Source organism: Zalophus californianus, chromosome 5, assembly GCF_009762305.2.
Source record: "Zalophus californianus isolate mZalCal1 chromosome 5, mZalCal1.pri.v2, whole genome shotgun sequence".
In the NCBI taxonomy this organism is placed as follows: domain Eukaryota; kingdom Metazoa; phylum Chordata; class Mammalia; order Carnivora; family Otariidae; genus Zalophus; species Zalophus californianus.
The window spans coordinates 32,530,446-32,549,504 of NC_045599.1; the positions used below are offsets into that span (position 1 = coordinate 32,530,446).

General features: G+C 43.8%; 2 protein-coding genes across 2 annotated transcripts in view; both read left to right on the top strand.

The window, feature by feature from the left end:
* Positions 1–9,258, top strand: part of UBE2D2 (ubiquitin conjugating enzyme E2 D2) — a 58,363-nt gene extending 49,105 nt beyond the window's left edge. Inside the window, exons 5-7 of the mRNA XM_027605266.2 lie at positions 33–138; positions 6,539–6,632; positions 8,331–9,258. Coding sequence (XP_027461067.2) covers positions 33–138; positions 6,539–6,632; positions 8,331–8,376 — 246 coding nt within the window. The 3' untranslated portion in view covers positions 8,377–9,258. The remainder of the gene's footprint in view (positions 1–32; positions 139–6,538; positions 6,633–8,330) is intronic.
* Positions 3,542–6,522, top strand: LOC113928937 (60S ribosomal protein L30-like). Its single transcript, XM_027605267.2, has one exon. The coding sequence runs from the start codon at positions 3,603–3,605 to the stop codon at positions 3,948–3,950; it is 348 nt and encodes a 115-aa protein (XP_027461068.1). The 5' UTR covers positions 3,542–3,602; the 3' UTR covers positions 3,951–6,522.
* Positions 9,259–19,059: the final 9,801 nt, after the last annotated feature.

The window sequence follows — 19,059 nt, forward strand, 5'->3', positions numbered from 1 at the left end:
CATTTCACAAGAAGTTTTTCTTTTTTCTATAGGTTGCATTTACAACAAGAATTTATCATCCAAATATTAACAGTAATGGCAGCATTTGTCTTGATATTCTCCGGTCACAGTGGTCTCCAGCACTAACTATTTCAAAAGGTAATGGAATGGGTATCTGATATTAAGATAAAGCAGCAGTGTTTTTTGTCTTTTATTTTTTACTTACTTGTTTTTAAAGATTTATTTATTTATTAGAGAGAGAATGTGTGCATGATCAGGGGGAGGGGTAGAGGGAGAGAGGCAGAGAGAGAGAGAGAGAGAGAGAGAGAGAATCTCAAGCAGATTCTGCGATGAGCGTGGAGTCCTACGCTGGGCTTGATCTTACGACCCTAAGATCATGACCTGAGCTGAAATCAGCAGTTGGACACTCAACCAACTGAGCCACCCAGGTGTCCCTGTTTTTTGTCTTTTAAAGGTTACTTATTTTTTGAAATGATTATTCATATTCCTTTTAAAAGGAGGTAGTGGTCCCTGTTATTTTTTTTGAGTAGACCTCGAGACCACTGGAGGGAGTTGGATTTCCAGGCATAGGTGTTCTGGTGTCTTGACAGCTCTGTCCGTTATGCTGTTCAGGCATAGGTTGGAAAATGGCCACTTGGTATGAATTTCTTCTAGAGCAAAGTTAAAGTAGAAGAAATTAATGCCTCTTCCAACCTTGAGATCTGTAAGTGGTAAGCATAGATACTGTTCCATAAGAGGAAATAATAGCCCTTTTAGAGGAATGCTTGTGGTATAGATACAGACTTTAGGTTCTTGAAGAACAAGGTATAGGTAAATTCATATTCAAACTCTGTAAGGTTTTACCAGCTCTTGTCTTGAGGTTTCTATCAAACAGATTCATTCTCTAAGGTGACCAGTTTAATAAAAAAATTTTATTTGATCATCTTAATCTTTGTGGTATATAGTCCTGTGTGTTTGAAAATGTGTATTAAAAATTAGTTACTAATTTTGTGATGAAATACCCAATAGTTCTAAATAAAACCTAATTATATGAGTAGGTTGGGGATTTTTTTATGTCCATGAACTGAGTGGTTAGCAAACATTTTCTTATATGCTGATTTGAAATTATACAGCCCCTCAACATTATATCCAAATGAAATCACAAGTGAGGTAAAAATTGTCAAAATACAAATGCAAGAAGTAGGCTGCAAATGAGATAAAGGGGCTAATATGTTTAAAATAGGAAGAACAGGGCGCCTGGGTGGCTCAGTTGGTTAAGCGACTGCCTTCGGCTCAGGTCATGATCCTGGAGTCCCTGGATCGAGTCCCGCATCGGGCTCCCTGCTCAGCGGGGAGTCTGCTTCTCCCTCTGACCCTCCCCCCATCTCATGTGCTTTCTCTCTCATTCTCTCTGTCTCAAATAAATAAATAAAATCTTTAAAAAAATAAATAAATAAAATAAAATAGGAAGAACATATATAAAAATCAGTAAGAGAAAAAGATCCCAACAGATGAATAGACAGAAAGGAGCAAAATAATCAAAGAAATGAAAAATTTCTTTTTCGGAGTGCCTGGGTGGCTCAGTCGTTACGTGTCTGCCTTCAGCTCAGGTCATGATCCCAGGGTCCTGCTAGGTGGGGAGCCTGCTTCTCCCTCTCCCACTCCCCCTGCTTGTGTTCCCTCTCTTGCTGTGTCTCTCTCTGTCAAATAAATAAAATCTTTAAAAAAAAATTTTTTTCAAAAATTCCCATTTTTCACCTTTTTAAATAACAAAGATCTTTTTTTTTTAAAGATTTTATTTATTTTTTTGACAGAGAGAGAGATAGTGAGAGCAGGAACACAAGCAGGGGAAGTGGGAGAGCAGACTTCCCGCTGAGGAGGGAGCCCGATGTGGGACTCAATCCCAGAACTCTGGGATCATGACCTGAGCCGAAAGCAGACGCTTAACAACTGAGCCACCCAGGCGCCCCAATAACAAAGATCTTGTAAAAAGAAAAGCAAATGCTGGTGAAGTACATTGAAATGGGTGCTTACATACTACAGATAGAAGTATAGATTTGTATAGCCCAGTCAGTATGTATTTCAAGATAAAAGATTTAATTATTACTTCCCTTTGATTCAGTAATTCTCGTTTCATTCATTTGTACTAAGAAGACAGCCTCAAATGCTAAAAAAAAGTTTTGTGTCTTGCCCGCATCAGGCTCCCTGATCAGTGGGGAGCCTGCTTCTCCCTCTCCTCCTCCTACTGCTTGTGCTCTCTCTCTCTCAAATAAATAAAATCTTTAAAAAAAAAAAGTTTTGTGTGGAAATACATTTGTGACAGTATTATTTCTGAAAATTAGAAATTACAGGTCCAGCAGTAGAGGAAGAAATAAATCAATTCTAGGACACACATTTAAAAGAATAATGATCATTACAAGTATTGTAAAAAATACTGTGTTTGAAAAAAGCAGAAAAGAGCTAAATTTGTATACATTGTAGATTGAGTTATGTAGAAAAGTATGTTAAGTAGCTAGAAATAATTTGGGTAGCTAGAAAGAAAAAATTTGCTGTATGAAAATTCTTTTTTATCCTAAGTTATATTTGATCTTTTCTTTATAACTTTAGACAAGAGGCAACATAGTTCCCTGGTAAAGAACATAGATTCTGGGGGTGCCTGGGTGGCTCAGTCAGTTAAGCGTCTGCCTTCAGCTCAGGTCATGATCTCAGGGTCCTGGGACTGAGCCCTGCATCGGGCTCTCTGCTTGGTGGGGAGTCTGCTTCTCCCTCTCACTCTCCCTCTGTTCTCTCTCTCTCTCAAATAAATAAATAAAATCTATATTAAAAAAAAAAACATAGATTCTGGATCCAACTGCCTGTATTTGCATCTCAGCTCTATCTCTTATTGGTTGAGACTTCAGACAAAATAGCTTCTGTGTTCCTCACTTTGCTCATCTGTAAAATAGGGACAATGATTCTAACTAATTCATCATTATTGTAAAGTTCTAAAAAAACAAAATGCACAGTTAATTCATTTCTTGCAAGCACTAAAATAACTAGGGTAAAGGCACTGTTGTAAAAAGTGTTGGATATTTATCATCTGAACTTTGATGTTATAAATGTGATAAGACTTGTATGCTTTGACAAATTTTTTAAAGGAAACAAAATATTCTGGGGGCATTAAATTAAAATTTATGGGATCCTAGCCAAAAATATAAACAAAAAACTAGAGGAACACATTTTTAAAAGTCGTGGCTGAGGGGCCCCTGACTGGCTCAGTCGGTAGAGCATGCAACTCAATCTTGAAGTTGTGAGTTGGAGCCCCATGTTGGGTGTAGAAATTGTTCAAAAATAAAACCTTTAGGGCACCTGGGTGGCTCAGCTGGTTAAGTGACTGCCTTCAACTCAGGTCATGATCCTGGAGACCCTGGATCGAGCCCCACGTTGAGCCCCACATCGGGCTCCCTGCTCAGCAGGGAGTCTGCTTTTCCCTCTGACCCTCCCCCCTCTCATGCGCTGTCTCTCTCAAATAAATAAAATCTTTAAAAAAAAACAACAAAAAAAATCTTTTTTTAAAAAAAAATGTGGCTGGATTTTTGGTGGCTGGTTTTAGGTTGGGGCTGTCCTGCATCTAAGGCAGGAAGATGGTGGCCACAAAGAAGACAAAAAAGTCACTGGAGTTGATCAACTCCAGGCTCCAGCTTGTTATGAAAAGTGGAAAGTACCTGCTGGGGTACAAGCAGACTCTGAAAATGATCACACATGGCAAAGCGAAACTGGTCATCCTCGCCAACAACTGCCCAGCCTTGAGGAAATCTGAAATAGAATACTATGCCATATTGGCCAAAACTGGTGTCCATCACTACAGTGGCAATAATATTGAATTGGGCACAGCATGTGGGAAATACTACAGAGTATGCACACTGGCTATCATTGATCCAGGTGATTCTGATATCATTCGAAGCATGCCAGAACAGACTGGTGAAAAATAAATCACGCAAAATTTTTCTTTAATAAAACTGGCCACAGCTTGTTTAAAAAAAAAAAAAAACAAAAACTGTGGCTGAAATAGTTTTCCAGATAAGTGGGTCCTTTTCTTAGGTAGGCCCCCTTACAATTCAGGCGCTGCTTGTGAAGGTCTTGTTCCTAGGATTTACTGGTGTGGTTGTTCTTCCTTCAGCAAGTAGCAGTAAAGATAGAAATCTAGTAAGGGACCAAGAGAGGTGGGGGGAGAGAGAGAGAGAGAGAGAGAGAGAGAGAGAGGGAGAGAGAGGGAGAGAGAGGGAGAGAGTGTGTGTGTGTGTGTGTGTGTGTGTGTGTGTGTAGGAGTGAGAAGTTCTAGTAACTGGAATTGTTACCGAACATTTTTTCCTTCCCTCTTGTGTGCCTAGTGTTGATTTTTCAGTTACTCTAAATCACAAGGGCTCTTAGTTTATTTGACCTATGTTCTGTCTGGATAGCTTCTTTAAAAATAATTGCTGTTCCATTTTGTTGGATTTGATTATATCAGTGTGCCTAAGTTTAATGTTTTAATGACTCCCTTTTGTAAATTGAATGTGTGGGCAAGCCGGTCTGTGAAAGGCCTGAATCCTGTATGTGATGATAATTACTCCTTTTTTGAGGGCAGTAGCTTTGACCTAAAATTCTTTCCACTTTGAGTATATATGTTAGGGATCTAAATATACAGAAAGCTTAAAAGAAGCAGTTAAATGTGCCATAAAGCCACTTGATTATATGTTTTTAGAATTGGAAGTGACAGTGGGTAATGACACTAATGAAAATGAGCGTATACTGATGAAAAATGTATATGTAGGTAAAAATTTAGTCACTTCAGTGGAGAGTCTCTGCAGGTTATAGAAATAGGAGTAATTCTCTTTATACAGAAAAAAGATATAGTACTTTATAAAACAAAATCAGTTTTTTATGAATTAAAGGTCCCTGAGTAGTACAATAAGAATCCTTTTACCATGTCCAGATAACCACCACCCCACCTTTCTTTCCTGGAGAGAAAGTTAGAAAAGTTATCTCTTTAAAAAAAAATTTTTTAAGATTGCCATCAAAAACTAATGATGTAATGTATGGTGATTAACATAACAATAAAAAATAAAAATAAAAATTTTTTTAAGATTGCCTTATTGGAATAATTAGAATAGTAAATAAGGGAATTTGTAACAAATACTAATTTATTAGTATGTCTGATTTTAGGTGAAGATTCAGTTGAACTCTTGCCAATTTGATGGGCTGGACAAGTTTCTTCTTCAATAATTTCATGAACATTCAAAAATCTGTAACTTCCTGTTGTCATTTCCAGGAAATACATGAAATCTTTCCTTATTGCTGTTAGAATGTTCTGTGCTTGAAGAGGGCATAGGTGATACACCTGACAATGGGAAGAGAAGATGTTTTGGGAATGCCATCTGCCAGAATTGTGGGCAACAGGAATGAAGAGTCAGAAAACATCTTTCCTGATGTTTTTTATTTTCCATATACTCTTAAGGCAAGGAAATAGCTTTTTTGTTAAACTGAATGATTAAGGGCATGTGAACTTTTTCTTCACCTCTCAGAAGCCCTTGACCGCTATAGAATAGGTTTGGTAGGAAAATGAATAAATTATTTTCCTGGTGAATTTGATGTTTTGGGAGTAAAGTGGGCTCAGAATCATTGCCTCCTGCTGCAAAATATTAGAGAGAAATAAGACAGCTAAGTTGTGTTGCATCAGAATAGAAGAATTGGAATTTATTTCAATATGTCAGAGGCCCCTGGATTTAATGTAATTAGTGGCCTTGGCCTCCTCTTTGCATTCAATAAGGAATATGTAAGCTTATAACAAATTTGAACAGAGGCAATTGTACTTTTGAGATTTGTCTGCTATGTTCCAGCTTGTCACTGAGGAAATGGCTTCGTTGAGATTCTAAAGTGTCACTGAAAAGAATTTGAGACCTTGGTATCTTGTATCCTGTGTAATAAGTGTGGCCAGCCCCATTTGGGGGCAAATACTGGCCTTCATGTTCTTAGACTAAATTGTTTTCAACTAAAAATGAAATAAATCTGTTGCATCTGAATGTAATACCTGTCATTGAGAAAACAGTGATTGTTGGATTTCATGGTTGTCAGTTCTAAGAGCATTCAGTACTGTGGTTGTCTTTGGAAATTTGAGAACCATTTATCTTTGAACATGGGTTTCTAAAAATTGAATTTTACTGCCTATGAAAAGTATTGTTGGTCTAGGATTTGAAAGACCTGAATTCTAATTCCACTCTAATTACTCACTAACCAGGAACATTGTGCAAATCAGTTCATCAGCCTGGGCCAGCATCCTTAGGGGTTCAAGAGAAATCTTATATGAAAAAAACAAAAACAAAAAACAGCTTACTTTATATATATAGATAGATATAGATAAATCTTACATGAATTTTTGTTGATTATTGTAACTATCTAGTTAGGTAGAGCTCACAGATCTACTAGGCACTACAATATGAATAGGGTCTTAGAATTTTCTCATGTGTTGGCATCTCATGTTTCTTTCAACCCTTTGCTTTTGTCCTCTACTAATTTATACTTTTTTTTTTTCCCATTACAGTACTCTTGTCCATCTGTTCTCTGTTGTGTGATCCCAATCCAGATGATCCTTTAGTGCCTGAGATTGCTCGGATCTACAAAACAGATAGAGAAAAGTAAGTATGACTAGAAAAGTAACCTATGGTGGGATGCAGAGGTTTGTGTCTCAGATCTTAACTCAGGGCTGAGTATGGGTCAGATATTTAAAATGAAGTTCTAATATACTCACCTGGGGAAAGAAGAGTGTTTGCATCAGATATCATTATAAGTTCAGGATGCTGATCTTATTTCTAATTGTTTCAAATGACTCCCACTGTTGAAAAAACTCTATAGTGTATTTTCTAAGAGCCTTATGTCTTTTGCTTGGCTTTTGACATTAAAGCATTTTGCATCAAGAGCCCATCTGTCTTTGGTGTAGGTATTTGTAAATTAATGGGAATTGATTTTCTGCCATTTGGCATAATCTAAAAAGAAAGGGAGTGAATGAACAAGACATGGAAGCCCCAAATTTCCTTTAAAAACAAAACTTAAGGTAGAATTTACATATTTTAGAATTGTACTATGAATTTTTGAAGAGTGGTCAGGATATCGAAAAAGATAGTAACTGAAAGTGTTCTAATTTTTTAATTTTGTGTATTATTTGTTAAGACTATAGGAGAAAATAGGTGGGAGAGAGTGGGTAGTTTTCTAAAGTTAAAATATAAAGGATTAAGAATTACTTGAATTATGTTGGATTAGAGAGGCTTATAGATAGTATGTTTTTATTTTTTATTATTTTTACTTAAGTTTTTATTTAAGTAATCGTTATACCCAGCATAGGGCTTGAACTCACAACCTCGAGATCAAGAGTTACATGCTCTTCTGATTGAGCCAGCCAGGCACCCCTAGATAGTATATTTTTAAATGGAGCTACACCAAGAATGGGGGATTGGAACAGCAATTGGTTCTTAGTTTAGTTTTGTCTGTGTTTAGCTCTGAATAGTATCTATAGTCCTGTATTTCTGGCTGCATTCAGAATAAAATTAGATCATACTTTTTTCTATTTGTATACACATTCACAAAAAAATTTTTTTAAGATTTAAAAATTTTTTTTATTTTATTTTTTTAAAGATTGTATTTATTTTAGAGAGAGAGAGCAGGAGTGGGGTGAGAGGCAGGGGGAGAAGCAGACTCCCCACTAAGCGGTAAGCATGATGCGGGGCTAGATCCTGGGACTCCAGGATCATGACCTGAACTGAAGGCAGACACTTAACCGACTGAGCCACCCAGGCGCTCTGTAAAAAAATTTTTTAAGGTAATCCCTCCACTCAACATGGGGCTTGAACTCACAACCCTGAGATTAAGAGTCGCATGCTCTGCCAACTGAGCCAGCCAGATGCCCCACACAAATTTTTTGATGAGAGAACCATTTTGTCCAGTATCTAGGTGAGCATGAATGCCTTCCAAAAGGCATTTCCCAAGTCATTTGCTTATTAGAAATTTAGAAAGAGGGGCACCTGGGTGGTTTAGTCAGTTAAGCGTCCCACTCTTGATTTCGGCTCAGGTCATGATCTCAGGGTCGTGGGATCAAGCCCCGCATCCAACTCTGCCCTCAGCACAGAGTCTATTTGTCCCTTTCCCTCTGCTTTCCCCCACACACTCTCGCACTCTTGGTCTCTCTTTTCTCTCACTCAAATAAATAAATAAATAAGAAGGCTTTGCTTGAATAGTACCAGTTATTCCCCTCAAGTTTCAGATGGGATAATGAATGAAATCTGTTGCTTTCTGACTGACTCCTCACCTGTGTTAAGCCAAGCTTCTCTTTGTGTGTACAGGTACAACAGAATAGCTCGGGAATGGACTCAGAAGTATGCGATGTAATTAAAGAAATTATTGGATAACCTCTACAAATAAAGATAGGGGAACTCTGAAAGAGAAAGTCCTTTTGATTTCCATTTGACTGCTTTCTATGAGCCCACGCCTCATCTTCCCCTGTGCACATGTTTACCTGATACAGCAGTGCTGCGTGTTGTACATACTTGGAACAACAAACTAGAAATACTGTACTTCTGTACCAACATTGCCTCCTAGCAGAGAAGTGTGTGTGTGACAAGCCAGTTCTCCAGGCGTAACCTAGGTGTGAGACTAAAAGTTTTCCTTATTGACTTAAATTTGGATAACGGCAAGGTGAGGGGTGGTGGGTATGATGTGTGCTTGGATGGGGAAGAAAAGCTCCACTGACCTGTAGGAGATTGTTTTTAAGTGGAATCCTTTTAAACTCAGAACAGTTATAAAGGCAAGGCGAAGAACACGAAGCTGTTTCTGTATTCATTTTTTTCCGAAGGACCTACGTCTTAGGTGAAAGTTATGACCAACCAGATTAAACTCTACCCACATCCTGTATTTTAAGGTCTAAGTTTAACTGGTCAACATTTAAATGGATTGGAGCTATTAGTACATAAAGTGTGATGGGCTTTGGTCCCACATCTTTTGCATCTCCCCACCCTTCAACCTTTGTCCTTTCAGCCCCTTTCTCTCTTCCACATTCTTTGGTTTGTATGTGGTTTCTCAGTTAATACATAGCTAATAGCTCTTATTTTTCTTATGTTTTTAACTGCTTAGGTCTATCTGGATGTAAGGGTGAAAATTCATTTGATGGAAATACTTGTGTATATTTAAAGACCCAATTGCTCCTCTGGAGCTTGTACGTTCAAGAATGATTAATCTGTGTAATAAACTGATTACTACAGTCATTACATATAATTTTGTGTGAATAGGCTTTTTGATTTTAAGAACTTTGTCTAGCAGACATTAGTGGTGGGTTTTCCCCCCATCCCTAAAATGTTTTCATTTATACTGGTTGCATTTCAAAATCATGAAACAATTCCAGTTTACATAGTCAAAAGGATATCTTGAAAGTAATTTTACTGAAAAAGATAAGGGCATAAGCTTAAAAGCATTTCCATGAAACTTACATGTGCAGTATTCCAGGAACATGACTGTTAAACTAAATAAGAAATCTGCTTTATTAATGAAACTAAGCTACATTTCACCAAAACCTTGTGACATTCCCTTGGTACATAGGACATGAAACAAAGGCATTGCTATTTGGTAAGTTAAGCTTCTGTGATTGTGATTGTAAAAGAGCAACATTGACCAAACCTGGGAAACATGAGCACAATCTTGTATTGGAGAGTCTACATAATTACTTTGCACTGACATTGCAGGATATTCATCCAATTTTAAGTTGTACTGTATGTGGCTTTTGAAGTCTTCCCTTGACTCTAGTAAATTGTAGTTTGAAACTTGTAAACAAGTGTGTTTGCCAGAAACATCATTCATGTGAACTAGGCAAGTTACCTTTTTTTTCCCTCCTTCTCCTAATCTAATTGTAAACCAGGCCAGCCTGAAGGCCATGGCTGATACTCTCTAGCCATCAGGTTCTTTCAGATGCATCTTTACACTCTTGCACAAAAACTGAGGAATAAATGTCCACTGCTTTTGGTTTTAAACTTGTTTAACTTGTCTTATCTCTCAGTGTCAGTGTCCCTCCATCTCGGAACTAAGGTGTGCTATAACCTGAAACCTCTAACTGCTGCTTCGCTGATGGCTACTTACTAGCATTTCTCGCATTCTTGACCTTGCAGAGAAGGTTTGACTGTTAACAGGTGTGGGGAAAGGAGTTAGAATTGAGCTCCAACCTAAAATTACCCTGTATTCTGAGTATCATGGGCAGGTGGGATACCAGTTTTGGACTTGGTATTAACTAGACTGGTGACTGAGGTCAGTTGCACAGATCCTGAAAGCCCGCTCTTTGTCATCTTAGAGAGTGTAGCCAGCACATTACCAATGATTAGATCATAATGTAGATACTTTCACAGGAGTGCTCTTAAGTATTTTTAAGTGCTAAATAAAAGCCATCATAGTGGCGTATAGGTGCCAAATGAAAGGGTTTGAATGGTCACAAACAATATTAGGCCCTTGAATGCAGTTTGGTTTTGCATATTTGGATATAGAGCATATTTGTTCCAGTCTGCATGCATATGCCTTGGCCAGAACAAAGGCTCAGTGAGGGAGGCCATATTCCCCACTCATGAAGAAAAGTGTGTTAATCCGGGGTGGTTCTCATCTGGGATCACATTGCTTTTTTACAGGAATGTTTCTGGCTTTATCACATGTGAAAGCTTATTTGCAGTAACCTTGATAATCTTGGTGAGGCAGTGGTTACCAGGTGTATCAATATTGGAATATCAAGTGTATGGATTCCCTTTGCTTTGCTTCTTAATTCTTAACATGGAGTGTTGGGACAAGTTAGAGCTGGAGCAGTCCCTTTTGGTTACATGATTTCAGATACTTGGGTGCTCTATTGGCCAGTGGTTAAAGGTTAGCATTGTCCTGGTGGTTTCTACACTTGGATAATACATAGACTTGGAAGGAGGGTTTTGGGGTTAGGGAATGGCAGGGAGGTATGTAGAGAGAAGGATATGATAGTGGTCAGAGTGAATGGACCGTGTCCTCTGCCCTGACCTAGCAATAGAGACATTGCTTTCCCGCTTCCATTGTCTACAATATTCCACTTTTTGAGTCATTCCTCTTTGCCTCAACAGGTTATTTTGAGCCTTAGGTAGAGAAATGAGTTATTTCCAAATTACGGTTGGAATGCCTATAAACCGTCCCTTGTCTGCAATTAAGGTGAAACTGGCTTTTGTCTCAGTCTGCTGTATGATCCCCCGTAACACCCAATAGCTTTAATAGAAGAACTTTAGTTCCTGGGTCTTCTGAATCATGACCATATCTTTCCTTCCTTCCTACTCAGGAATAAGCATCTTTATTACCCTGCAGAAAATTGTCACTAGTGTTAAGGACCCATCTCCTTTTAATTCTCTTTGTGAAACACTATTTCAAGTGATGGGCTATTTTGATGGGTGTGAGGTTATACAAAAGAAAGTAGATTTCTAGTAGAAAATAACTGAAGGTAGCAAACTTCCCAAGTATATGTTCATATATGTCCAAGAAGGGAAAATAAATTTCCTTTGGGGTGCTTCTGGAGCCTTTTTCCTATTTAATTTTAACTTACGTTGTGTGTGCACTTAGATGAATGTGGCTGTGAGTTCTCTGTGCCCCACAAAAACCTGCCTTAAAAGCTTTAAAAGCCCCAGCTGCTAAATCGTTGGTATTTCAGGCTCCTCTGAATATTTCCAGGCCAGTTTCTGGGATGGGCCAGTTCCTGGGACTGGCTGTGGGATCACTTTGTCATGTTTAATATTCATTTTTGCCATATTTTCCCTTAGTTGATATGAGTGGGAAAGCTCAAAGGTTGGATTCTCTAAACCCTTAAAGCCTTGGGCCTTAGTGGCTCAGGATATAACATGATCACCAACCAGCTTTGGCCTTTCTCAGTGACTGTTCCTGGGCTGGTGGAGTCAGAGTTAGACATTTTTTGTGACAAATGGTCACTTCTCATCTTTGAATCATTTGTAGAGAGCAGCACCTGATTAGAGGCAGAGTATAATCCGCCTCTTAACACATGTGAAACTGTATGAGTATCTTAGCACCAAGAGAGCTGCTTAATAGTTTTTAATTGAGTGGGATTTGTTTGTTTTTAACCTCCTGTGTAAGTTGCTTTTGGTAGAATGGCCTTTTCCAGGGCTGGGGATCCTGAGTGCCCAGAGTAAGGTGCCAGTGACTGCTGTCCAAGAAGAGCAGCACCAGCCTTGAACATGCTATGCTCCTTTCCAGACTTCTAAGGATATTAGGGGAAGTAGCTACCATTTTCTCAGGCGCCTCTCTCCTTGTTTTAAGCTACTACTTCTCCCATTTGAATGTCTTCCTAAGTACTTAAAAATCTTGACTTTTAAAATGTACTCCCCTGGGGCGCCTGGGTGGCTCAGTTGGTTAAGCGACTGCCTTCGGCTCAGGTCATGATCCTGGAGTCCCAGGATCGAGTCCCACATTGGGCTCCCTGCTCAGCAGGGAGTCTGCTTCTCCTTCTGACCCTCTTCCCTCTCATGCTCTCTATCTCTCATTCTCTCTCTCTCAAATAATTAAATAAAATCTTAAAAAAAAATAAAATAAAAGGTACTCCCCTGATCTAAATTGTAGAGCCTCTAGGGAATGAGAGTGAGTAGGGAAGGTTTAGTTTTCCTGACCGTAGGATCAACTACTCCCCCAGATTGTGCTTTCTCAGCTTTTAAATTTTCCATAGGAAGTGAAGTTAACTTTGGAAGCTCCAAAGCTCCTTGGGCCCCCTTACTTGGAGGTTTCTAGAAATAGCTCCCAAATACAATCTGACATTTGAGCTTCAGAATCAGCACCATCTCATGGGTGAGAGAGACAACGTGCCATGCTTGAGGTAGTTGGCAAAAGCTAGGCTGTCTACTGGACTGCAGGGGTGTCTGGAGCTTCCCCCAGCTAAATAAGGAGCAATACTGGTTAGGTCCTTCTGGGCAGTTTCCCCAGTCAGCACCTGCTACCATCTTTGAAAGGTGTGGCTGCTTGCAGGGTGTTGCACTGAGAGTTACGGGGACCTGGCCTGGTTAAAGAGGGCATCCAGGATTTCCAGTCACCTGTTCCCCTGTGATGGAACCAAGACTTTTCTCAGACCTGCCAGATAAATTGAGCTTTTCTAGAAGTATGACCCTAGGCCATTTCATCCTGGTCCTCTTTTGTAGGAAACAAGAAGAGGACATAAGAGAAGGGGTGAAGAGAGGTTCTGGTGCATTGTAACAGGTTATGGGGCAGGTACTCTTTCCATGAGGGTGGGTTCAACCTCTAAGTTGGATAGAAAGGGCACTTTTGAAGTTTAGGATATAAATTTTGTGGAGGTGGGGGGCAGGATTCCTTTGTGATTTCTCCTCTGACACACTGTCCCTGCTTATCCTGCCCGCCTGCCACCCTCTAACTTTAGGTGACAGTTGGATGGGTTTAAATTTCTGTGCCCACAGATGGAGGAGGTGACTAAAATGCATTTGCTTGGTTAAGGAGTGAGTTGGTATCTGAGTGGCTGCTAGTGCCTGAATGGCCAGCAGAGGGCAGCGGTGACCCACGGCTGTAACAACCGAGAGGCGGGTGGTCAGTAAATCTGCTTGGACAGAACCTGAGAGGGGCTTTTGTTGGGGTGGGGAGGCCTCTTTGGTCTTGGCTTTGTTCACAGTTTATGCAGAACTGGATGGGCCAGTGCCTAGCTCAGTCAGGCTCCATCATAGCCTTAATCACAGTGAGGGAACAGGGCCCAAGGCCTGCCAGAAGTGTCAAGCTACCAGCTCCCCTCTATCCTTCCCATTGGTATAGTAGCCATATCCCTGGGTTGTGGACAGATGAGTAGGGTCTGAGCCATGGCCTTTGCCCACCTGGCTACAGGTTGCATGGGGGCAAAGGCCTGTCCATCACTTCATATGAATAAGGAGATCTCATATTTTTTTGGCAGCTCTCTGCCTGGTGCCCACTGTTGCCTTTCCCCAGAGACAGGCAGTCCCTGTCACCCTGGCCAAGCAGCCCAGTCTCATTTACCTGCCCACCTACCCTGGGCAACTAGGACATAGTTTTTCATACCCTGAGGGATGGAGACCTGGACACAGGAGGAACAGGGCTGTCTTGTCTTCCCTTGTGCTTTTTATCCTTTTTAATTTGTCTTGTGTTTTGGGGCTCCACGCTCCCCAGTCTTCCATCCCAACAGCTGTGAGCCTCCAGGGCCACTACCCGGAAGCCAGCTGCCTCTTCTTGGGGAATTCTTTGAAATTCCAGTCTTGCCCATCTGGATATGCAAATATCTCCAGAATTGCTGAACCTCCAAGTGGCTACACCCCAGGCAGAGTTGTGAGAATTAACCACCACTATCCCCAGATGGGGGAAACTGCCTAGGCGTTGTTGGTGCCTGGAACCCAGGTTTTCACCTACTGAGAAACCCACTGTAAGAGTGGTGGAGAGAGGAGTCTTGATGGCTCCCCAGGTCCTGCTCTAGTTCCTAACTATGTAAGGAATTTTGCATTCAAAGGAATTGGGAGACCCCTGGGGTCCCTTTCTGGAGAGTGAGGCTCTGGACCTAAGAAAGTCCCCAGAATAAGGACTGAAGCCTTGGGTCTATGCTGGCCAGAGGGGTTGGGGCTACCTGCAAGGAAAGCTCCTGATTTCCTACCAGGCCAGACCCAGGCAATAGAGCTAAACTTAGGCAACCCAGAGTAGGGCCAGCAGCCTGGCCCCCAGAATGCCTCGCTCTCCCCCAGGCCTCCCCCTGGGGCTGGTTATCTGGCTGCAGCAGGAGGAATGTGTGCTCTGAGTGGGGAAGGCGGGGGCTCAGGGTCAGGGCGGAAACCTGGGAATGTGGACTCCCTGCCTGCCCCTGTCCCTGTTGGAGGGAGGGAGCCATGGAGAATGTGGCTGACAGGCCCCAGGCGTGGGAGAGTGTAGGTCTGCTTGTGTATGTGAATATGTGCAGGAGGGGGCTGCCCATGTGTGTATGAACTTGTGAGAGAATTGTGAGCATGGACATTCCTTAGTGTTTATGCATATGGGTGTGAGCCTAAGCTGTGTAGCCTTGGAGAAACAGGAGTCAAATCTGTGTTTGAATCACAGGCCATGACTTTTCAGTTGTATATTCTTGGGCAACTAGTTTTGCTCTCCTTTGCTTGGTTTTCTCGTCTAGAAAATGGGCAGTTGGCCTCCAACCTGGCCCTTAGGCAATGCTTGGTAGAAAATGGCCTTACCAAGTTGAAGGCTATGGGTTTCGGGTGTTTGTGGGTTCTCAAGGAGGGGTATGCATGGACAATGGGACATCTTTCCTGGATTTTTGTATAAGCCAGAGGTTTTCCCCTCTTTGAGCAGGGCCTGCTCCTGGGACACCCAGGGACTTGGGGTGGGCTGTGTGGGCTTCTTTGGGGCCCGCAGCTCACACACCACTTAGCAAGACCTGCAAAAGTGTACCAGTAAACAGAATGGGTAGACTTTTGGATGGACATGCCTGGCCAGCCTGCGTGTCCCTGCCCAGGGTTTGTCTGTCCCTCTACTTCTCTTGAGGGTCAAAAAGGGAGTCCAGCTACCCCTTCTGGTGAATAAAAGCCTAGAGAGATGGTGGGAGGTGTTGCCCCCAGCCACCTGGGAGTGGGAGGTCCTGTGGAAGGAGGCCAGATCTCTGCCAGGTGTTTCGCAGCCCTACCTGAAGGATGAGGGTGAGGGGTGATTACAGATTTGCACACAGCCCAGGATCCCTAGTTTCCCCCATCCTAGGTCAGAGGCTACCTAGTAGTCCTACAGTTCTCGTCCTGAAGAGTATGTGCACACACGCACACACACAAGAGGGTATATGCATGTATATGTGCTTGTACACACACGGGATTTGGGGGTCACGGGGTTATTGGAGTCTGCAGACAGAACTTGGGATCCTAGCACAGAGAGGTTAGGGAATTAGCCAAGGTCACACAGCTGGGCAAAACTAGGGAGGGAATGTTGGGAGTCTTTCTGGGTAGAACCTTTAGGGGGAGCTCCCTGGCTGCAAGGGATTCTTGAAAGCCCCTGGGAGGGCCCAGGCTTTCACTGGAGGAAGTGAGGGCTACAGCCCAGCTGGCCCTATACTGGAACCACAGGAGTGGCCTATAAGGGTGTGTTGAAGGAATGACAGATCTTGGCCCTGCTCCCACACACATGCACTGCTGGGAATGGGGGTTGAAATTGCTGAGATCAGTGGCCAGCCCTGTTTCCTGCTTTGGATTTGGAGCAGAGAGGGCTTTTCCTAGGGCTCTGGAACTGATGTCTCAGTTTCTGTATGGGGAAATGGAGGAATGGAGAAAGGGATTGATTAGGGATGGTCCTCAAGGAGCTTATGTAAGAGGTCTGGGACCCTATGTAACTGAGTGGGTCACTGCTGGGTGGGGGGTTCTTTGTGTTCTACAACTTTGTGATTGTGACAGGAAATGGGGCCAGTAGCTATATACTAGTTGAGTTGCACCTGGTGAGAGATTGCGGGTGGTTTCCCTGCCAAAGCCCCAGAGTATGTGGCAGGCCTGGCTCTCTAGTAGGGGAAGTGATAATGTGTGGCCCCTGTTGTGACTGAGTGTAGCAGTGTTAGTTGTGTTTGTGACACTTGAGTGGTGTTTCCCAGGTGTGTGTAATGGCAGAACAAGTTGGGTTGCTGGGGTGAATCAGGTTCCTGTAGAGGAATGGACCTATCTGGAGAGAGTGAGATACTATTAAGTAGTTACAGTCATTATATTGATAAGACATACTAGTAACTATTAATGGTCCTAAGACCCTCTTTGTTTTGAGTGCTCATGCCGCGCCTGGCCCTGTGCTATGCGCTCACCTGGCAGTAGCTCAGTTCTGTCTGAACCCTGTGAGTTAATGCTGTTTTGCTTGTGCCACAGTGTTTGTTTATTGTGCCACATTATATTCACATGTGGGGATGTGTTGTAGCTGCATCTGTGTCTTATTTGCTGAGGTGCCACTTGTAGTACGTGTGGCCTCGTTATGTACTCGTGCTCTTGAGCCTGTTGTGTTGTCAGTTTGGGTTGTTGCATAGAATGACACCCAGTTTGACAGCGTTCTTTGAGGTGGTGGTGAAGACATATAATTTGGCTGTGTGACTTTTTTGCTTTGTTGTGTGACTTTGTTGTGCAGCCAGAATATGTAACTCCCTCCTGTTGCCTGGTTTGAGACCAGCAAGTGGAATGGATGACTCATTTTGTGTCCTAGTGATAGTGTGGGTGTCTAGTGTAGGGTCATAGGTTGTGGTGGTGGGAGGGCCTGTTGTGGCAGGGTGAACTGGTGGTACGATACTGTGACTGACTCTGTGATGGTTATGTATCTGTGACACTATTGTGTGTGTCCAAAGGAACCATTTGTTTGACCCCGTTGTGTTGAGACTTGTGGCACAAACTGTTGTGTGGTGTAACTCCCGTGTAGTGAGTGTGCCTCCTTTGTGGTGGCAGTGGCCCTTAGTGGTGGTTGCCTGTACGGATTGTGTGTCCGTGTGACCCCTCTGTGCCGCTGTCCCCTTGAGCAGGTCTGTGTGGTGTTTGACCTCGGTACGGATACCCCCACCTCCGCCGGCCCCGCCGCCCCTCCCCCAAGCCGTCCGCCAGCGCCGCTAGGCGATCGATCGCCATTGATTGTCCCTGACGAGCTGCTCCACTTTCCAGCCAATGTCAGGAGGGGGGATCTCCGCCGCCCTGGCGGTGTCATTTCCACACACTCCCTGGGCTGCCGCCAGCGCGGGCGCCGCCAAGAGCCGGTCTGGATCGCCTGGAGCGCGGACCGGACCGCCCACACCTTGCCAGGACACCCCCGACGGGGCGGTCCAACACCCCCAGCTGCCGAGCCTGTGGCCCTGCACCCAGACCCCCCACTCCCCGGGTGGGTGGATGGTGTCACTGCAGGAGTTTGAACTGAGCCCGAGGAAAAGGAGGAGGGGGGCCCGGGTGGGGGCACGGCCGTTTCCTGCGGGGCGGAGGCGCCGGCGGGCCAACTTTGCCGGGGCCCAAACAGATGCTAATGATTTTCCGGGAGGCGCCGGTTATCTCTGGCCCCAGGCAGCCGGCCAGCGCTGCCCAGGCACAGACACCTCCCCACCCTCCCTCTCACCCCCGAGAGACCCGCCAAATAACCGCCTGGATACTGGGGGTCGTAGACTCTTTGAGGAGCCCCCAGAACTCTGGCTGTGGGGTAATGCTTGCTCCCTGTCCACCCAGGATGTTACTGTATATTCTTATGAACCCTTTCCCAAACCGCTTTTCCAACCAGGGGAAAGTAAGGCTCAGAGAAACCCTGCCCAAGGTCACACGGACCTAGCAGCTGCTCAGCTGAGTGGGTTACCCTCTCTTAGAGCCACCCTGTTGGGGACTCAACAGTCCCTCATCACCCAGGGGCTGAGCCAGTTTCCAGGCTCCCCGGTGGAAGTGCTGACGTGGCTCTGGGCAGCTGTCTGGGGCCGGGAAGCAGGGCAGATGTCACAGAGCCCAGGGGAGGAGGCGGCTCCACGGGGAGGGCCAGGAGGGGGAGGGCAGGCAGGGCCTCTAGCCTGGCCAGACACGCCTCCTCCCCCTAGGCCTGGCTGTCTGTCTGGGGCTGGGGCACAGCCATGGGCCTGGCTGACCCGCCTCCAAGTCTAGCTCCAGGTCCTCTGTGTGGCTGTTGACAAGTGCTGCAACCTCTCTGGGCCTCTTCCTCTCCTGTCAGAGCATAACAGCACCTGCTTTGGATGGGTGTGAGCCTCATACGAAAGCAAAGGTGTGCAAAGCCTCCAATCCAGTGCTGGGCACACTGTTCCTGCTCAATAAAAGTCAGCTATTATTATTGTTGTTGTCTTTGCAAGTGGGAATTCAGTGTGTCCAAAGGCAAAACTGAGTCCTGAGGGTGCCAGCTGGCTTCAGAGGTCATTCCAGCCAGCCTCCTGCCTTGCTGCCCCTGGCCCTCTGCATTTCTCATGCCTGTCTAGCTTTGTTCCTTCTTACTGAAGTGTCAGCCCCCCTCAGCTCTGCCTGCTGCCAAGCTGCCCCCACTCCCTCTTGTTGGTGTGGTTCCCTCCTATCTGGCCGCCACATTGGGTCCCTCAAACAGCACAGCCCCCTGGGAACA

Coding starts and splice junctions, on each gene's coding strand:
- LOC113928937 (XM_027605267.2), top strand. CDS start 3,603: ATGGTGGCCACAAAGAAGACAAAAAAGTCACTGGAGTTGATCAACTCC.